This window comes from Chiloscyllium punctatum, chromosome 38, assembly GCF_047496795.1.
Source record: "Chiloscyllium punctatum isolate Juve2018m chromosome 38, sChiPun1.3, whole genome shotgun sequence".
In the NCBI taxonomy this organism is placed as follows: Eukaryota; Metazoa; Chordata; class Chondrichthyes; order Orectolobiformes; family Hemiscylliidae; genus Chiloscyllium; species Chiloscyllium punctatum.
In genome coordinates, this window is record NC_092776.1 from 44531145 (window position 1) to 44553450 (window position 22306).

The 22306-nt window shown below is 44.7% G+C and overlaps 2 protein-coding genes across 2 annotated transcripts in view; one reads left to right on the forward strand and one right to left on the reverse strand.

Annotated features, from left to right (window-relative positions):
• The first annotated feature begins 4372 nt into the window (after nucleotides 1–4372).
• On the forward strand, nucleotides 4373–17383 carry LOC140463569 (free fatty acid receptor 4-like). The gene is made up of 3 exons (XM_072557742.1): nucleotides 4373–4947; nucleotides 13088–13216; nucleotides 16319–17383. Exons 1-3 carry the CDS (start codon nucleotides 4408–4410, stop codon nucleotides 16730–16732), a joined length of 1083 nt encoding a protein of 360 aa, XP_072413843.1. The 5' UTR covers nucleotides 4373–4407; the 3' UTR covers nucleotides 16733–17383.
• Nucleotides 17384–17390: 7 nt separating this feature from the next.
• rbp4 (retinol binding protein 4, plasma) overlaps nucleotides 17391–22306 on the reverse strand; it is a 90468-nt gene continuing 85552 nt past the window's right edge. The window contains exon 6 of the mRNA XM_072557743.1: nucleotides 17391–17580. Within this exon, the coding sequence (XP_072413844.1) occupies nucleotides 17567–17580 (14 nt within the window). The 3' untranslated portion in view covers nucleotides 17391–17566. The remainder of the gene's footprint in view (nucleotides 17581–22306) is intronic.

The window sequence follows — 22306 nt, forward strand, 5'->3', positions numbered from 1 at the left end:
TGCTAAGGTTGTTCCAGCTATTGCCCTGATCTTGAGTTAAGTAGAATATGTTAAGGAGAATGCATTGCACATTGAGAATTTGAAACTCTAGGTGGGTCCTGCTTTGCTATTTTCCTAAATGTAATCATGTTATTTTTTTTCCTTTGAGCCAGACATCCTGTTGATGAAAAAAGTATTTATATTTGCCTGAACTGCATAGATCACATGAATCTAAATTGTCCATAGTGTTCAGGGATATGTAAGTTAGGTGCATTAATCAGGATTTAGATTAGACTGGTGTTGGAAAAGCACAGCAGTTCAGGCAGCATCCAAGGAGCAGTAAAAGCAGGAATACCTGACGAAGGGCTTTTGCCCGAAACATCGATTTTACTGCTCCTTGGATGCTGCCTGAACTGCTGTGCTTTTCCAGCCCTACTCTAATCTAAAGTCTGGTTTCCAGCATCTGCAGTCATTGTTTTTACCCTTCTGCATTAGTCAGGAGTAAATGGAAGGGGAAGGGGAATGGTTCTGGGTGGGTTACTCTTTGGAGGGTTGGTGTGGACTTGTTGGGCTGAAGGGCTCGCTTCCACACTGTAGGGATTCTATATCTAAACAGTCTATGAAAATCATGCACTTATGGTGTGTTGCTTTCAGGAATTCTAAACCTTTCTGTTTGTCGTTATGGAGCTCGCTGCCTGGTAGATTAACAGTTGAACAGCATCAAAGACCTTGACAGAATGAGCAACGCCCTCTGAGAAACACCTGGATACATGTTTGGCATGTTATCCACCCAGACCGGTGAGAACTAATGTTCCTCCCACAGACATCAGTTATAAATGATGTGATAGCAAATAATTTCACAACTTGTTAGAATTTCCACAGTGACTTATGTCCACTGCCAGTGAACAGATAAACCAAAATCAAAGACACAGGTTGAAAGCTGGAACAGTAAATTAAAGCTGCACTGATGTTGACTTACACAACATTTCACTTGTTTTTTTTTTGAGTTGATCTAATTTGCTCTTATTGTTTGCATTGATTTCACTCTTTGCAGGAACAAATGTTTTATAAACATTTTCCTAATATGGTATCAACCTGAGTACATGCCACATTCTTACTGAGATATTAAAGAGTGAAACTAATCAATTCTTGAGCCTCAAAAACTTTCAAAACTAAAACAAAAACATAACTTAGGTCTCTAACCCATCTCTGGTGTAAAAATACAGTTCTAGCTATTGCAAGTGTGTTATAAGATGAACCACATAACAAATATTACCTGGTAACTATTTCAGATCAGTTGAGTTATGCTGCGTTGAGATTAAACAGAAGAGATCTGATCAAAGTCCATTCACATGACAGCCCCAGTAATGTGCTACTTATTGTTGCCTTGCTTTAACAATGAATAATCCTCCTGTTTGTTGGTTGTGGTTCACTGTGTTAATACATCTTTTACAACTTACTTGTACTTCCCACCACCTCTGACAGAACATTCTCTGCTAGCTCATGATTACATTAAAAAAAAGGTCAGCCTGGAAGCCCTCTTGTGGTCAAAATGATAAACCTATCAGATCCGAAAATACCAAATAACGTTTTGAAAAACCTTCCTTGGACATTGTTACAGAGACGATGAGGAGGTCCTTCAAGGCCCTAAGCTGTTTCCCCAACACGTTCACATGCCATTATCATAGAAGGTAGCGCTTAAAGCCAGGGGCTGGATCAGAATTCATGGGCCCAGGTGGTGTTCCTCTGCCCCACCCCAAACCCCAGCACAGTGGGTACCTTGGAGCCCTGTGCAGCTGGTTAATGTGCCCTGATCTACCTCTTTGTCCTGGATCCCACTTAAACCACTTCAATATTAAGCCTTTCAGACTCTGAGTTCAGAGCAGGGTACAGACAGTATTGTAATGGCTGTTGGGGAGACCATGTTGAAGGACTCCATCTGGAGTCAACAACATTGTTGGCATCTCTCAACTTGCTGTCTGTTGCAAAGGGAGGCCCCTGAGCATCTGTATATCAAGAGAGTTACATACATTTCATTGTCTCTTGGCAGAGGGAAACATGGGATTTGGAGATTAGCAACATTTTGGGATATTATTCAATGGTTCCAACTAATATGAGGAAGACCAAGGACTGGTCTCCATTACTAGGTTTACATTTAGCCTTAATCTCACTGATTTAGCTCAACGAAATCCACATGGTGGCATCAAAACAAAAATCAGTTGTTTTATTTTGCTCATATATCACTGCAGATCATAGAACCAAGAGAAGATTTTCAAATCATTTCGAAAGACATTTGGAGATAGGGAATGTTAATAAAACGAGAAATCAATAGCTACCAAGGATATATAAAAACAACAAATCAAATATGAATAGTGTGCAAAATCTGGCAATAAAATAAAGTAGAAAGGAAATGAATCAAATTACTCCTAAGGCTGGTTAAAAATCTCTAAGATTGACATGCTAGATTTCCCATTACGATGAGGATGATAACCTGAAATAGTGCATAGACAAAGATGCTAAAAGTAGAATATTTATAAAGCCAACTGATGCAACAGCATTTCATAATTTGAAATAATTTAAGTGCCATCTTCTCTGTACCTATGTACCTGAGCGATGGTTTAATGCAGGGTCCATGAACAGTCACCATTAACAGAACAACCAAAGCCTTGAGGCAGCAGCCCTGATCCTATTACTAAAAATAAAACAAAGAACTGTGGATGCTCAAGATCTGCAACAAAAACAGAAAGTGCTGGAGAAACTCAGCAGGTCTGTGGGAAGAAAGCAGACGCAATGTTTTGAGTGTGGTGACTCTCCATCAGAACTGATAGCGGTGAGGAAAATGTGACATTTCTGTTGAAGATCAAGTTGGTGGCGGGGAAGAGGAAGAGAAGAAGTGAGTGACAGGTGAAGATGGAGCCGTAGGAGAGAGAAAAATGAGAGGAGTAGGTGCACAAGGGGAATATTGATGGTAGATCAGGATAAAGGAGAAGCTGAATAAGTGATGATGAGAGCTGGGAATAGGAGAGAGGGAGCAGACTGTGCTGAAAGCAGCCCATGCAATGTGATAATAGGCCTGAGAGTGGATGACAACGGGTGACTGCTGGAAGATCCCATATCATAACAGGAGTGGGGCAGGGTAAAAAACATTGAGGAATGGAATCAGGCTCTAAGGTTATTTAACTGATATTGAGTCCTCGAGGCTGCAGGGTCACCAAATGGAAAATGAGATGTTGTTCTTTGAGCTTATGCTTAGGCTGATTGGAACACTGCAGCAGGCCTATGACAGAAACATTGGCCAGGGAGCTCAGTGGTGCGCTGAAGTGCCAGGCAACTGGAAGCTCAGGGTGGTTTTTACAGACAGACTGTAGGTACTCTGCAAAGTGGTCAGCGTTTCATTTCCCCGGCGTGGTGGCGACCACACTGTAAGCAGAGAGTACAGCAGACTGGATTGAGTGAAGTGCAAGTAAATCGCTGCTTCGCTGTGAAGTTCTACCTGGGATCTCGGATGGTGAGGAAGGAGGAGGTAAATGGCTGGGTGTTACACCTTCTATGATTGCATGGTGAAGTGCCGTGGGGCTGTGGGGAGGGGTTGGGAGGGGGGGAGGAGTGGACCAGGATGTCCCGGAGGGAATGATCCCTGGGGAATGCTGACAAAGGAAAGAATGGACATCTGTATCTGGGGTTGTGACAACCCACTAAAGGTGCTTATACCTGCTAGAGATTTTTATACCATTCACACAACAGCCCAGCAGCAACTATTAGCCCTTTGAACACCCTTAAATAGGAACAATAGCAAGAGCAAAAAGACAGGTCCATGTCTTCGATAGATTAACTAACGATCTGTATATGTAGTGAGAAAATGTAATATGAAAAATGCTGGAAAATGTACAGCATGTCTTTATATCACATAATCTGTTTGAAATATTAAAGTGGTAACATTTTGTTCGTGGTTTTATGAACTCTGAAAGAAGTTTTGACGATAAATACAAGTTCAGTAGGAGTTAAATAATTATCTATGTTTTAACAAGAATCTCCAAGTAAATGTGTAAGAGAAGGGGAAAGGATAATAATCTTTAATCAATATGATCAGTGGAATACTCCCCAGTTGTCAACATAATTTGTGATTATTTCAGGCTTTACTTCCTCCTTGGGTGTCAATATGAAAGCAACAGTCTAAGAGCTGACCCATTCAACATTAGCCAATAAAAAATACATTGGGGCGGAGCTGATAACATTTATGAGTCCCTGAAGGGACGGCCTTTGATAAAAGTTCTGTGTCGGTAGCTATCAGTTGAAAATGTTTAGATTCCGATGAAGGATGTGTTGAACAAACAGCTCTTCTGAACTTAATTCAGGCCCAACCCGAAGAACTTTGACAACTTTGTTTCAGGTACAACCCTGCGCATTGGACTGGTTAGCAGGTCAAAGATGGAACCGAACTTCTATACAGCACTCAGAGGCTACGGGGAGAACAGAACCTTTTTTGCCTATTTTTCTGAATTCAGGTCTTCTAACCATATTCTTATACCTACCATCGAGACAGTTGCCCTAGTGTTGGTTTTTCTGATCTCCTTGCTGACCAATGTCTGCATGATGGTGCTCATTGTAAGGGGCAAGAGACTCATCAATTTCCAGTGTCTGGTGCTGAATCTCTTCCTGGCAGACATTGCGTTTGTGGCTGTCATTCCAATCATCATTGTCGTTCGCTGGACTGGATCGTGGACTCTTGGAGCTTATACGTGTCGCGCCCTTTTGTATGTCATGGCCACAAGTGGTGAGGTGACCATCATCACTGTAGCTGCCATTAGCATTGAGCGATCAATCTCCATTCTCAATCTGCGATTGAAAGCTCCGCTGCATTGCAAGTTGGTGACGGCAGTTATACTAACGATTTGGCTGTTTTCTGCCATCACATCTCTGCCCCTCTGCATATATTTTCACGTGATGACCATTCAGTTTAAAGACCAGGTAAGACCAGTCTAATGGATCCGACAAACACAAAGCAGAATTTAATAGTGGATTTCTGTCATATTCATTCCCATTTAGTTTTCAGCATGTTTCTGGATCAACCCTGGAACATTTACCTTTGTTGAATGAGGGTTGTGCCTGGGTAGCAAATGGATTAATTAGCCCTTTGATCAGACAGGTCACTTTGAAAAGCTTTTATTTCCTGAAGCAAAAGCTGACTGTTGATATCGCCTCTGTGTAATGATTAGGGATGATTTTCGACACTAAATGCTGCTAATCTATAAATAGTTTAACTCACAAATCCCAAATAGCTGAAAGAACTCACAACCTCACTCCCCCTCCACCCCAGAACTCACAACCTCACTCCCCCCCGCCCCAGAACTCACAACCTCACTCCCCCTCCACCTCAGAACTCACACCCTCACTCCCCCCACCCCAGAACTCACACCCTCACTGCCCCCCACCCCAGAACTCACACCCTCACTCCCCCGCCCCAGAACTCACAACCTCACTCCCCCCTGCCCCAGAACTCACACCCTCACTCCCCCCGCCCCAAACTCATACCCTCACTCCCCCGCCCCAGAACTCACACCCTCACTCCCCCCAACCCCAGAACTCACACCCTCACTCCCCCCGCCCCAAACTCATACCCTCACTCCCCACCACCCCAGAACTCACACCGTCACTCCCCACCACCCCAGAACTCACACCGTCACTCCCCACCACCCCAGAACTCACAGCCTCACTCCCCCCACCCCAGAACTCACACCCTCACTCCCCTCCACCCCAGAACTCACACCCTCACTCTCCCCGCTCCAGAACTCACACCCTCACTCCACCCACCCCAGAACTCACATCCTCACTCCCCCCCGCCCCAGAACTCACATCCTCACTCCCCACCACCCCAGAATGCACACCCTCACTACCCCCACTCCCAGAACTCACACTCTCACTCCCCCCACCCCAGAACTCACACCCTCACTCCCCCCGCCCCAGAACTCACAACCTCACTCCCCTCCACCCCAGAACTCACACCCTCACTCCCCCCACTCCAGAACTCACAACCTCACTCCCCCCGCCCCAGAACTCACAACCTCACTCCCCCCCGCCCCAGAACTCACACCCTCACTCCCCCCCACCCCAGAACTCACACCCTCACTCCACCCCACCCCAGAACTCACACCCTCACTCTCCCCACCCCAGAACTCACAACCTCACTCCCCCCCGCCCCAGAACTCACACCCTCACTCCCCCCCACCCCAGAACTCACAACCTCACTCCCCCCCGCCCCAGAACTCACACCCTCACTCCCCACCACCCCAGAACTCACAGCCTCACTCCCCCCCACCCCAGAACTCACACCCTCACTCACTCCCCACCCCAGGACTCACACCCTCACTCCCCCCACCCCAGAACTCACAACTTCACTCCCCCCACCCCAGAAAACACAGCCTCACTCCCATGCACCAGAACTCACACCCTCACTGCCCTGCCCCAGAACTCATACCCTCATCACTCCCCACCCCAGAACTCACACCCTTACCACCCCCCACTCCAGAATTCACAGCCTCACTCCACCCGCCCCAGAACTCACACACTCACTCCCCCCGCCCCAGAACTCACACCCTCACTCCCCACCCCAGAACTCACACCCTCACTCCCTCCCACCCCAGAACTCACACCCTCACTCCCCCCAACCCCAGAACTCACACCCTCACTCCACCCCACCCCAGAACTCACACCCTCACTCCCCACACCCCAGAATTCACACTCTCACTTCCCCCGACCCCAGAACTCACACCTTCACTCCCTCCCGCCCCAGAACTCACACCCTCACGCCCCCCCACCCCAGAACTCACCCTCACTCCCCGCCCCAGAACTCACACCCTCACTCCTTCCCACCCCAGAACTCACACCCTCACTCCCTCCCACCCCAGAACTCACACCCTTACTCCCCCCCACCCCAGAACTCACACCCTCACTCCCCTGCCCCAGAACTCACACTCTCACTTCCCCCAACCCCAGAACTCACACCCTCACTCCCTCCCGCCCCAGAACTCACACCCTCACTCCCCACACCCCAGAATTCACACTCTCACTTCCCCCGACCCCAGAACTCACACCCTCACTCCCTCCCGCCCCAGAACTCACACCCTCACTCCCCCCCACCCCAGAACTCACACCCTCACTCCCCGCCCCAGAACTCACACCCTCACTCCTTCCCACCCCAGAACTCACACCCTCACTCCCTCCCACCCCAGAACTCACACCCTCACTCCCCCCGACCCTAGAGCTCACACCCTCACTCCCCACAGCCCAGAACTCACACTCTCACTTCCCCCAACCCCAGAACTCACACCCTCACTCCCTCCCGCCCCAGAACTCACACCCTCACTCCCTCCCACCCCAGAACTCACACCCTCACTCCCCCCGACCCTAGAGCTCACACCCTCACTCCCCACACCCCAGAACTCACACTCTCACTTCCCCCGACCCCAGAACTCACACCCTCACTCCCTCCCGCCCCAGAACTCAACGCTCACTCCCCTGCCCCAGAACTCACACCCTCACTCCCCTCAACCCCAGAACTCACACCCTCACTCCCCCCCACCCCAGAACTCACACCCTCACTCCCCCACCCCAGAACTCACACCCTCACTCCTCCCACCCCTGAACTCACACCCTTACTCCCCCTCACCCCAGAACTCACACCCTCACTCCCCCATTCCAGAAATCGCACCCTCACTCCCCCACCCCAGAACGCACACCCTCACTCTCCCCGGCCCGGCCTTACAGCCTTAGACCCCTGCCCCAGAACCCACAGCCTCAGTCCCCCCTGCCCCAGAACTCATACCCTCACTCCCCCGCCCCAGAACCCACACCCTCACTAACCCCCCACCCCCGAACTCACACCCTCACTCCTCCCGCCCCGAACTCACACCCTCACTCCCCCCCACCCCAGAACTCACACCCTCACTCCCCGCCCCAGAACTCACACCCTCACTCCTTCCCACCCCAGAACTCACACCCTCACTCCCTCCCACCCCAGAACTCACACCCTCACTCCCCCCGACCCTAGAGCTCACACCCTCACTCCCCACAGCCCAGAACTCACACTCTCACTTCCCCCAACCCCAGAACTCACACCCTCACTCCCTCCCGCCCCAGAACTCACACCCTCACTCCCTCCCACCCCAGAACTCACACCCTCACTCCCCCCGACCCTAGAGCTCACACCCTCACTCCCCACACCCCAGAACTCACACTCTCACTTCCCCCGACCCCAGAACTCACACCCTCACTCCCTCCCGCCCCAGAACTCAACGCTCACTCCCCTGCCCCAGAACTCACACCCTCACTCCCCTCAACCCCAGAACTCACACCCTCACTCCCCCCCACCCCAGAACTCACACCCTCACTCCCCCACCCCAGAACTCACACCCTCACTCCTCCCACCCCTGAACTCACACCCTTACTCCCCCTCACCCCAGAACTCACACCCTCACTCCCCCATTCCAGAAATCGCACCCTCACTCCCCCACCCCAGAACGCACACCCTCACTCTCCCCGGCCCGGCCTTACAGCCTTAGACCCCTGCCCCAGAACCCACAGCCTCAGTCCCCCCTGCCCCAGAACTCATACCCTCACTCCCCCGCCCCAGAACCCACACCCTCACTAACCCCCCACCCCCGAACTCACACCCTCACTCCTCCCGCCCCGAACTCACACCCTCACTCCCCCCCACCCCAGAACTCACACCCTCACTCCCCGCCCCAGAACTCACACCCTCACTCCTTCCCACCCCAGAACTCACACCCTCACTCCCTCCCACCCCAGAACTCACACCCTCACTCCCCCCGACCCTAGAGCTCACACCCTCACTCCCCACAGCCCAGAACTCACACTCTCACTTCCCCCAACCCCAGAACTCACACCCTCACTCCCTCCCGCCCCAGAACTCACACCCTCACTCCCTCCCACCCCAGAACTCACACCCTCACTCCCCCCGACCCTAGAGCTCACACCCTCACTCCCCACACCCCAGAACTCACACTCTCACTTCCCCCGACCCCAGAACTCACACCCTCACTCCCTCCCGCCCCAGAACTCAACGCTCACTCCCCTGCCCCAGAACTCACACCCTCACTCCCCTCAACCCCAGAACTCACACCCTCACTCCCCCCCACCCCAGAACTCACACCCTCACTCCCCCACCCCAGAACTCACACCCTCACTCCTCCCACCCCTGAACTCACACCCTTACTCCCCCTCACCCCAGAACTCACACCCTCACTCCCCCATTCCAGAAATCGCACCCTCACTCCCCCACCCCAGAACGCACACCCTCACTCTCCCCGGCCCGGCCTTACAGCCTTAGACCCCTGCCCCAGAACCCACAGCCTCAGTCCCCCCTGCCCCAGAACTCATACCCTCACTCCCCCGCCCCAGAACCCACACCCTCACTAACCCCCCACCCCCGAACTCACACCCTCACTCCTCCCGCCCCGAACTCACAGCCTCACCCTCCTCCCCTGCCAGAACTGGCACCACCCATCCCCAATCCTGACACCACCCCCCTACCTCCAGTACTCGACAGCAGCATAGCTGCTTTGTGATATGTGTCTTTTAATAAGACAGTAATTTAACAATGAGCAATTATATCGACCTCATCGTCGCTTCGGAACAGGAGTAGGCCATTCAGCCCCTCGAGCCTGTTCCACCATTCAATGAGGTCATGGCTGATCAATAGCCTCACTCCATGTACCTGCCTTTGGCCCATATCCTTGAAGATTCTTCACAGAGTTGTGCCTTGGTTTGATATGTAAAACATTGCATTGATTTAGACCCTGTAACATGACTTTGTTCACAAGCCATTGAAAAGGAATGAAACTTGGAAGTGGTGACACAGGGAGGTAATCATTGCTGCTTCTTGCTGAGTTGACAGAGTTTTCAATGTTGGCAGGAGAACTGCAGCGACTGCAGGCCATGTTTCCCAACTTTAAGATGGAGCATAGCAAGATGGCTTGACTCTCTTTATATGTTTAATGTTAAAGAATTAAAAGGACTGTTGGCCTTTCAGGAATACTAAAAGGTCACTGGTGTTTGGAGGTCGATGGGCTGAGCCTATGTTTAAATACACACTGACCTCTGCTCTGCCAAATTACAGACATTTGGTTCATTTGATTATATATAACTTATTGCCAGCACTGCTGTTACCGAGTTACAAAACAGTACACACAACCCACTGGGGTTATCAATAATAGGGGTTTGATGCACTTCAGCCTACCTCAACAGCTAGCAAAGTAACTGTCCTGTGGTTATAGAGTCATACAATCATATAGTACAAAAATAAACCCTTTGGTCCAACTTGTCCATGCTGATCAAGTTTCCCAAACCAAACTGGTCCCATTTGCATGTGTTTAGCCCATATTCCTTTAAATCTTCCCTATTCATGTACCTGCCCAAATATCTTCTAAATGTTGGAACTGTTCCTATGTCTATCACTTCAACTGTCAGTTCGTTCCACACACAAACCACCCACGGTGTGAAAACATTGCCCCTCAAGTCTCTTTTAAATCTTTCTCCTTTCAACTTAAAAATATGCCGCCAAGGTTTGAACTCCCCAACCCTGGGGAAAAGTCCTTCGCTATTCACCTTATCCATGCTCCTCAAGGTCACCACCCAACCTCCTACGCTCCAGTGAAAGAAGTCCCACCCTATCCAGCCTCTCCTTATAATGCAAACCCTCCAGTCTCCACAACATCCTTGTAAAAAGATTCAGAATCCTCTCCAATTTAAAAACATCCTTCCTGTAGCAAGCTGGCCAAAACTGTACACAGTACTCCGAAAGTGGTCTCACTAATGTCAAGTAAATCTCAACATGACATCCCAGCTCCTTTACTCAATGGCCTGAGCAATGAAGGCAAGTCGACCAAATGCTCCCCTTCCCACTCTGCCGAGGACATGCAGGTCCTGAGCCTCCTCCAGCGCCACTCCCTCACCACCCGACGCCTGGAGGAAGAATGCCTCAACTTCCACCTCGGAACACTTCAACTCCGGGGTATCAATGTTGACTTCACCAGTTTCCTCATTTCCCCTTCCTCCACCTTATCCCAGTTCCAACCTTGCAGCTCAGCATTATACTCATGACCTGTCCCACCTGTCAATCTTCCTTCCTACCTATCCGCCTATCCGCTCCACCCTCACCTTCATCCCCCTCCATTTACCCTGAGCTACTTTCTCCCCAGCCCCCCCTCCCCACCCCCCACCCCCAATTTATCTCTCCACCCTGGAGGCTCCCTGCCTCATTCCTGATGAAGGGCTTTTGCCCGAAACATCAATTTTCCTGCTCCTCAGATGCTGTCTGACGTGCTGTGCTTTTCTAGCATCACTTTAATCTAGATCTTAATCACCCTGTCTACCTGTGATGCAATCTTCAAAGAACTATGTATCTGAGCCCATTGGCCTCTCTCTTTGACAACACTACCAGGGCCCTACCATTAACTGTATAAGTCCTACCCTTGTTTATTTTATCAAAATGCAATACCTTACATTTATCCAAACTAAACTCCATTTGCCACTCCTCAGCATATTGGCCCAATGGATCACGATTCCTTTGTAATCTTAGATAACATTCTTCACTGTTGGCCATACCATCGATTTTGGTGTTGTCTGCAAACTTATTAACCATGCCTCCTAAATTCACATCCAAATCATTTATATAAATGACAAACAACAGTGGTTCCATTTTGATGGAACAATTCTTGAATTTATGTGCTTTATACAGAATAGCTATATAATTAAAGAATTTGTATCCGATGTTTTAGTATCACACACACTTGCCTAAAGATTCACACTTAAATGCCTTCACCTTCAGATTGCTTTGAAGGATAAAAATGGGCCAAATAATCATTATCATAATTAGCTATTTTTACTGCTGCAAACCTTTCATAGTTTGAGTGTGAAGAGATAAAAAGATCAGTCCATTCATTGGACAAATGAACAAAACTAAAAGCCTGCAAAACAAAACAAAGCAAGAAGTTATTGTATTTCCAAATGTTGCCATTCACAATTGGGAAGTATCATAAAAGGTTAGGCTGTTGAAAGTTTTCTTCACCATCTTGAAGTGGCCATATTGTGTCCCATTGTCTGAGGTTTCTCATCTCATTGATAAGGACTGTAGTGGTGACATGGAGGGTTATTCATTGCAGCTTGCTAATAAGTTCACTCTGTACTCAGTTAGTAAATCTAATTAAGATACTGCTTCTTGGAAACATCTTTCAGATGCATTGCTCCACTGGTGAGTTTCAGGCAAGAATTGCAAATTCAGCCATGAAGGGGGAGAAATAGTCAGGCAAAAATTGAGAAAAAGGTTTATGTAGAGTGAGGGGAATTAATAAGGAACAGAAAAAGCTATTTACTTTTAAGTAAATGCATTGTAGAAGATAAGACAAAAAAATACTTTACAATATAAGAAATAATATAAATTTGTGAAGGAACAGCTAAATGTGATTGGCTTCTTAAGTGTATTTTATAAAATATGAGGTAAATAGTCCTTCAAATGGGCAGTGTCCCACCTCTGAACTGGAAGTTATGAGTTGAAGTCCCACTTGAAGGTCAATAAGTCATAAACTGGCCAAAAGAGCTGAGTGATGGCTGGTAAATCCTTCCAATACATATCAATGTCAGGTGGTAAGAACAGGAGAGATGCCTCGTTGGCAATGTGATGGAAAGCATCTTGGAGCCTCAACCATAGGCCACAACATGTGTGTGTAGGTATGTGCTGCCACAGCGATTTAAGGTCCTTGTAGGGTTGAGTGGTTCATTAGGCTGGGTGAGTGCAGATTAAATTGGTGCCAACATCACTGGGGTCAGACCTTGTTCTGCTGGGGTGGATTTGGGACTTGGCTTACCCATGTTGGAGGCCCTGGGTCAGACTTGCCTTCAAGTGGAGAACTCAAGGAATATTGCATATGTCTAATGGTCATATTTTATCTTTCCTAAGTTACACAGTGTTTCAATAGATTGACTTCATTACAACAAGAGTCAGTCTTGTATCCTTCTCCATCTTGAAGTTCATCATTCTGATAGTGGAATCAACCCATATTTCAAGCAATACATTTTTTTGATGTTCAAACAGGAATATCAGATTTGCACCCTGGTGTGGCCCAATACAATGCATGAAATCAGCTGGGATGTGACCTATGGCCTGTTGATCTTCATCATTCCAGGTTTAATCATTGTCATCAGCTACACAAAGATATTAAAGGTACCTGCTATTTATTTAACTGTCCAAATGTCATCTTTTAGATAATTGTTAGACATCTGAGATTTCTGTCGTAACCCTGGTTCATTTTAATGACTGTTGGTTCTAATGTTGAATTTTTTTCATGAGCGTGGAAGAAATATAATTACACCAGACCTTAGAATTCAGTGGTGTAGTAGTAACATTACACAAGGTTATAAAGTCATTGCGGTAATTCCTAGTTTTCCATCAGGCCCAAACAATTGCTGAGCTTTCTGCACCCTGCTCCCCGCAAAAAAAGATTTGTATTTCCATCGCTACTGCAACAAATAGGCCAAGGGGGGAGAAATGGTAAAACATCAAAATTAATGGCTCTTTAGTTATATCTGCATTATTTGGAATAAAATAAATAAATAAATTAATGACCCAACTAGAAGTTAATGGGTATGATCTGATAGATATTACGGAAAAAATGGTGTTAAAGAAGTCCAATACAGGAACTAAATATTCTAGAGTATGTGACTTTTGGAAAGGACAGGGTGGCGGAGTAGTACAAAATGAAATAATTACAAATAACAAGGAATGATCTAGGATTAATGACGGAGAATCCGTACCAATGGAGGAATGAAATAGCAAGGAGAAAGCGCTGGTGGGAGAAGTCTATAGGCCCCCTAACTGGAGCTGTTCTGTAGGACAAAAAATAAATCAAGACACAAGAGAACATGTAAAAAGAGAAGTACATCAAACATTTCTGACTTTAAACTTCATGTGGTTTGGGAAAATCAAATTGGCAAAGGTAGACATGAAGAAGAATTCATCGAGTATATTCGAGACAGTTTCTTGAAACAATATGTTGTAAATCCAACAAAGAAACAGGTTCTTTTGGCTCTGGCAATATGTAATGAGGCTGGGTTAATAAATGACCTCAGAATAAAAATCCTCTGAAGAGTAACAACCATAACGTGGAAGAATGTAGTATTCCAAAGGGAATTACAGAGGGAAGAGGGCAGAGTTGGCTGGAGTGGACAGGGAAAGAGGTTTAGCAGAAAAGACAGGCGTGGAACAATGGCAGACATTTAAGAAAATTATTCATGAGTCACCAAAAACATATCCCAGTGAGGAAAAAGGAAGGGGATAAACCAATCATGTTTAATCAAGAAAGTTAAGGATAACATGAAATTGAAAGAAAACATACAATGTACCAATATTCAAGATAAATCAGAGGATTGGGCAAGTTTTAAAATTCAATACAAGGTAATCAAAACATTAACAAAGAAGAAGAAAGAAACACTGAGAGCAAACTAGCAATTAATATAAAAATGGACAGTCAGAGTTTTTTTTAAAACATATTAACAAAAGAGAGGACAAAAGGAATATAGTCCCCTGAGATAATTAAACGGGGAATAAAATAATAGGGAACCAGGAAATGGCAAAGGAATTAAATGGACACTTTACTTTGACTTCACCTGACGAAGGAGCCACACTGCAAAATCTTGTGATTTCAAATGAACCTGTTGGACTATAATCTGGTGTCATGTAATTTCTGATCTGGCCCACCCCAGTCCAAGACCAGCACCTCCACATCATAATTAATGGAAGACAGAGATTTGGGATAAAGGGGGCATTTTCAGGATGACAACCTAAAGTTGAACAGTGATCAGTGCTGGGGCCACAATTATTTACAAAATATATTCATGACTTGGATGAGGAAAGTGAATGTATTATTGCCAAGTTTGTGGATGACATAAAAATACATAGGAAGGCAAGTACTATGGATGACACCAATAGCCTACAGAGGGACCTAGACAGGTTAAGTGAGTGAGCAAGAATTGGCACTTGATATACAATGTGACAGAAGGTGAGATTATGCAATTTGGCATGAAGATTTGAACAGTTGAATGTTGTTACAATGCAGGAACTGCAGAAAATGACAGCTCAAAGTGCTTTGGGGGCTCTTGTGCATTAATCTCAAAATGCTAGCTTCCAAGTTTGGCATGTAGTAGGGAAAGCAAATAGACTGTTGGCCCTTATTTCAAAGGAAATGGAGTATGAAAATGGGGAGTTCTAAATGAATACAAGGCTTTAGGCAGACCACAGCTGGAATATTGCGAACAGTTTTGGTCCCCTGAGTAAGGATTTGGTGCCAGTAGAGAAGGTTCACTAAGTTGATTCCAGGTATGGAGGGTGTTTGTCATGAGTAGAGGCTGAATAAATGGGCTTGTACTCATTGGGGTATAGAAGAATGAGAGACGGCCTTATTGAATTGTATTTGGTTCCTAATTGGGATAGATATGGAGAAGTTGTTTTCCCCTGCAGGAGAGAGTCTACGTCCAGAGGGCATAACCTCAGAGTCAGGGGTTGCTTATTGATTGCCCAGAGATGAGGAGACTTTTTTTAATGTCAGAGGCTAGTCAATCTGTGTAATTCTTTACTGCAGGGGGCCGGAGACGCTTGCTTGTTAAGTAGACTAAAGGCAGAGATGGATAGATTTTTAATCAGGAAGGGAATCAAGGGCTACAGGGATAAGGCAGGAAAGTAGAGTTGAGGATTATCACATCAGTCATGATTTCATTGAGTGGCAGAACAGGCATGATGGGCTGAATGGACTATTGCATTGTTGCACAGAGGCCTGATTAGGCCTGACCTTGATACTCTTGTTATAGAGTGAGGGGAGGTAAGAGGAGGAAGTTGCCAGACATTACACAACATGAAGGCCTGACCATCTCTATGTACAGTACCAGCTCCTTGACAATGACTTCAGTCAGCCTAAGCAAATTGAAGTTCAGTTTATTCCACGCTGGTCAATTCTTACTGGGATATAAATGAGGCCTCGTGAAAGTGATGATATTGCATTCTACACTTTGGTTTCTCCGATACCAAGAGCACTCACTGTGCTTCTGAGAAAACTGGATGTAATTTGCAAACTGAAAATAAGATGGGACTGTTCAATATTACCTTATTTGCAAGATTGCGCACTGTAATCTTAGTGTAACTGTAATAATAGTATAGGTGATGGTAACACCATTTAAATGAGAAGATAAGGATGGTGTTTGTAACTACCTGTTGGGTGTAAAACCTCATGCTAAACCTTTGACCGTGTAATTATATAATCTCTTCTACACCCAGATTACCAAAGCCACCAGGAAAAGGTTACAAGCCAGCAGGCTGTGCTCAGTTTACCAACAACAAATCCGAGTTTCCAGGCAGGATTATTGGCTCTTCCGAACACTTCTGCTCCTCATGATTTCCTTCTTTATCATGTGGACACCTGTTTCTCTTGTCATCTTCTTGATTCTAGCACAGAACTTTAAGAAGGACCTGTTGTTAACCTCCACCTTGTTTTTCTGGATCTGCACATTTACGCTCACCAACTCGGCTGTGAATCCTATCTTATACGGTGCCACTCAGTTCAAAGGTGAGTGGCGACAAATGCTTTGTTTCTGCCATTTGAAAAACAGTGGCACAGCAGCACAAGAATGTACAGTTCCAAAAGTCAGAACTCAAGTGTCACAAGCAGCACCATCTGTCATTTGCAATTAAATGACCAAAGAAAATATATAAAAGGAACTTTACGGAATAAAATACATGAATGGATCAAGGAGGACTCATATGGGAGAATTAGCATTATAAAAGTCACCCAGATCACAACGATACAAAACTTTATGATTTGGTGCTTTACATTACCCGTTACCCTTGCTAAATCTGACATTAAAGAAAAAAAATCAGAAAATGCTGGAGAAACTCAACATGTCTGACAGCATCTGTGGAGACCGAAACAAATATAATGTTTTCAAGACCAAAGACTTCTTCAGAATGTTAACTCAGAATGAAACGTTAACTCTGTTTCTCTCTCCACAAATGCTGCCAGACCTGCTGAGTTTCTCTAGTATTTAGTTTTTATTTCAGATCTTGAGCATCAGCAGTTATGTTGCTTTTGTTGCTCTTTGTGACGCCTTAGCTGCACAATGAATACAAATGAATTAATGGTGGATCTGACAGTTTCCTAGTCAATAGATGTGGGAGCCCAGAATGACTTGGTGACAGAAGGTTACATGGACTCCCAGCCCAATAGTCACAGTGCATAACTACAAAAAGACAAAGAGTGAGCTCTTTACTCACATTTGTTTGTTCTTGTATAGTTGGCCTGACCCACAAAATTGACTCTTAGCAACAAAAACTGTAGGAACATTTATACACAAATGTTTAGCATAACTTTATTGGAAGAGCAATACATGACTGGAAATCCATTTGTATTTAAAATGAGAGCTTTGGAAAAATATATTCACAAGGTGCTGAAAGCTGGTCCCGATGTAGTACTGTAGACAGATGTTCACATCTATAACCTTTGGCCAAAGTGACAATAATCCGCTGAATCTAAGGACACTGCCCTGCACATGAAGCAAAATATACAGTCAGATTCTATAACCATGTAGTCAGTAACTTCAATGGATTCTTCCAGTTAAGAGCGAATATTCCTTTCAACTAAAGATACAATAATTGAAAGTGAAGAAAATGCAAGAAAATAAAATAGTAAATCAAGGAACATTTAGCAGTGCAACTAGCGAACATTCCCGTATCATGGTGGCAGGGAAAAGTTTCTCCACAACACGAACAACATCAGGAAATATCGGAAATGTACAACAGGTTCGGGAGCATCGACAGAGACAGAAATGATGTTAAGGCTTTGTGGCAATTCATGTTAAATGTTTTTCTCTATTTGGATGCTGGACTTCCAACATTTGCTGGCATTATTTCCAATTTCCATCATCTGCAGTATTGTGCTTTTGTCTGTAAGACAGGCAAATTCACAACACCATCAGTGGGTGTAATTACAGCTTTACAATTTCTGTATCAATTTCCATTACAAATCTGGTCATAGGAATTTAGAATAGAAGAAACTGAGAAGATAAAGACTATTTATAGACAGGATGTATATTAATTGATTCCTACATTTCTTGAATTAAAGCGCTAGCCTTTTAAAAAAAAGAGCCACTCTAAGGGAAACAGTGTCAAGCTAATCAGTTTTCCCATTGAATAAAGATATAAACTGGAGTTTGGTTGTATTGGGCTTTCTCATTAGTAAAGTAAACATTATAAGATGATATTTGAACATCTATAGTACATTCCTAAGTGAAATGTCTGAACACAAGAAGACAAAAATTTAAACCATTGGCAGAGGTTAGTATTAAACAAACAGATAGTGAGAATGGAAACATTGGGCTGGTGAACAGAATGCAGACTTCAGACTTAGGGATAAAATTATTTAGGAATGTGGGCCACAGATAAAGAGATTGCAGAATGAGAGAGAGAGAGAGAGAGAGAGGAAAAAGAACAAGAAAATAAGAGGATGGGCAAAAGACCGGCATGAATACTTAATAATAAACTCTTGAAGTGTCCAGAAGAATTAGTGAGAGAAACTGTTTTAGTTGAAGCTGTTATTAAGTTGCTGGAGTGATATTAGCTTGGATGAGTTTTATTTTTGTACTTGCTGCCTGTGCGTTTAACCCTGTCAGGTTTTCAGTATGTTTTGAAGAAAGTTCTTTCTCCTTACTTACAGCCAGAATAAACAACATAATGAAATCAGTTAATTGCTGACAGTAATTCATTACTTAATTATCGCATTTTAAGATTATTGTGTCTGCTACATTTCAGAAGGACTGTGGCTGGTGCCATTGAGACCCACTTTTGTGTAATATACGAGCGAATGTTGCACCTTTGCCTGGATAGATATTCTCTATTGTATCAGTGATGTCAAAACAAAACAATATTGACCAAATCAAAGTGAGGAATCCTTATATCAACATCTAATCTATTTGAAAATGACACATCAGCTTCCAGTTGTTACGTGTCAGATAGGACAATTTACATTTACATGCGAAATAGTCAAAAAGAAAGAGAAGGAAGAACTTGGAATCTGAAATTTACAAATTATGACAACTGCACCTTAAATTTTCAAATTATCACAATTGGCTGGATTTGCCCATGTAGACCTTATTTTTCAGATGGTTAAACAGTACGCTTAAGGACACAAACAAAATTAGCAGCTAAACCTCACCAGACTAGCCATAAGAGATATCACAGTGATATATACAGCCTGTTCTGATACAACATGATAGTTCCAATCCCATACCATCACATTATAAGAAAATCGTGTAATAGCTGCACCATTTAAACTAATGGGGCTGGAATCATGTGATAGCCAATACAGGCAAGGAAATTTTGCTTACTTTGTATAACGGTCTAAATTCTTCAATAGCATTAAAGTCAAATTGCATTGACGAAACATGTATTATAGCAGAACTGACTATATGTTTAGCTTTCAATTGTCAGACTTTGGTGTATATTATGCCATAATTTGAAGTCTCCTATGTAAAAGTGTGTGCCAGATTTGTAATTGCTCAATTTTAGTGCTGCTTTCATTAATTACCAAAATAATCATATTTAAACAGGATCAAATCAGCAAGTTGCTAATTATTTGAAGTGCAAACCAACATTTTAAAATTGGCACTTAGGGAATAGTTTCCAATAATTAATAAAAATAATCAGGCTATACTTAAGTGTGTTTTGAAAATAGTTTTGGTGACCATTTTGTTTATCTATTTGCCTGAGAATTACTGCATCAGATATTATGTGTAATACAACAAATACATAAAAATATATAATTCAGAAGAAAACCACTAAACGTGCCCATATATATATTTCATGCCATTGTAGAATTAGGTACACTTTGCCTCCTCCTCCCCTTGCCAGGCCTATCTTTTTCCACTGTTGAAATGGAGTTAGGCTACAGATCAGCCATGATCTTATGGAATGGCTGAGCACTAGGTTCAAGGGGCTGAATAGTCTCTTCCTGTCCCTTTGAAATTCTTCCTTCAGCTTGGTACAATTCATTTGGAAAAACAAAGAAATATACAAAATCTTTCCACTGCGTGTGAACGGCAACAGATTCTGATTCAGGGGCTGTACTGAGAGAATAACATTGATATGTGCTGAAAACATACATTACACAGTATTACATGCGAACTGTGGGGGTCCTCGGTATTGCTGGAGTACCGACCGTTTGTAACTCTTAGCTACAGACAAGTGAAAAAATATCAACCCAGGATAGGGAAGTCCAAAACTAGAGGGCATTACTTTGAAGTGAGAGGGGAAAAATTTAAAAGGGGCCTGAGGGGCAACTTTTTCACACAGAGGGTGGTACGTGTATGGAATGAGCTGCCAGAGGAAGTGGTGGAGGCTGGTACAATTGTAACATTTACAAGGCATCTGGATGGGTATATGAAGAGGAAGAGTTTAGAGGCCAAATTCTGGCAAATGGAACTTGATTAGTTTGGGATGTCTAGTCGACATGGGTGAGTTGGACCCAAGGGTCTGTTTCCATGCTGTGTGACTCTATGACTTTATAAAGCGAAGTGTACACCTTCGACAGAGCTTCAGGCTCCTGAGTTAATACGCTAATAAATCAATGAAGATCACAAAAGCAGCTTGATGGATAAGTATACTTATGTCTTTGTATTTGTATTCCCTACCCTATTGATTTGAGCTCTGGATATTTGAGGTGATGACAGGAAGGGCCTGGTGGAGACAGTCCCCATACCCTGAATGTGCTGGGTTGGGAAAGGTTCCAACAATTATGTTCCAGTGAAAGGAAGGTCCAGGGTTTGAGTGAACTGCAGTATAGACCTCAGTTCCAGACTGGCATGTTAATGGGCTGCAAGGAGGTAAAACATGGTTCTAGACTGGAAGACAGGGCATATAGGGGAATCAGTGTTGCACTGAGCAGGGGAGGCTGGACAGAAGAAAACTACTGATGGATGTTCAGATGAAGCTTGAGTAGAGGGGTTGCTTTAGGGGTTTTCAGAAAGGACAGAATGAATGCTGGAGTCAGAAGAAAGGAGCTGTCAATCCAGAGGAAGTAGGCCAGGGGTTATTTCAGGAACCATAGCCTTAGGTGGATTGGTTAAAGTAGAGGGGGTATAGTAGGAGGAAGGTATCGATGGTGGGTGGCATTCGTGAGGTAGTGAGCAATTGGAGGTAACCAAAATTCAGCTGTGGTAGCCCAATCTCTCAGGTACAGGGGGTTGGCTCTCCCTGTCAAATATTAAATAAATGTAATTTTAAAAAACCCTACTTATCTCGATACAAAGAATGACTGAGTATTGATAAATGGTGCTCTATAGAATCCAGTGGGTGGTGACCAGACAGAGTTGTCCAGTAACATCAACAGTGTTATGCCAAACTGAAGACTGGATGGATCTTGGTAAAGTGTGGGTTTAAGGAAAAGCCATTGTAGCTCAGTGATCAGATGAACATTAATAATGCTATTAGTGCCTCCTAGCAGTCAAGGGAAGTATCACAACTCTCCTAGAGACATTTCACACTACAATATCCCCATAGAAATATTCAAGTATTTCACAATGCAGCACAATTCACATCAGGATTTATCACTGACCTCACAGAAATTGAAAGGACAATGAATAGAATTTGCAGGATCAGTAGCTTACAGCCAGTGAGAGTGGGAAAAGTAAGGGAGAGTGGAGAAAGAGACAGTGAAGATGAAGAGAGTGAGGTAGACTCAGAAACACTGAGAGCAGAGAGAGTTAACAAGACACAGTGTGTCAGCGAGAGAGGAGAGGGAGTGCGGGGAAAGTGTCAGTGAGAATGGAGAGAGTCAGCGAGAGCACAGTGCAAGTGAATAAGGGTGGAGAAAGAGTCAGTGAGTGCAGAGTCAGAATCAGAAAGGAGCAGAAGGTGGGGGGGGGGAAGATACCAGAAGCAGAGATGGTGCACCTCCATGGGACTCGGGAGTGACAGCAGGCAGAGGGGAGAGATCCCAGATGTAGTCAGACCGACAATGGAACTGCTTCAACCAATGCCAAGTGTAATGTTGCTGGAGAGCAGGTAGGATACAGTGAGTATTTCCCTCATTATTTGTGAATGGACATTGATATAAGTTAAGACCATAAGAACAGCTGAAATACATTTTAGCTTGACAGTTAAGTGATTCTGGTAGCTTGTCTGACATAAACAAGATTAATGTTTTCCAATTTATACTTAAGTGGGAGTAAGCATGAAATAAAAGAAAGACTCTGTCTTCTGGTTAGTTAGGGAGTC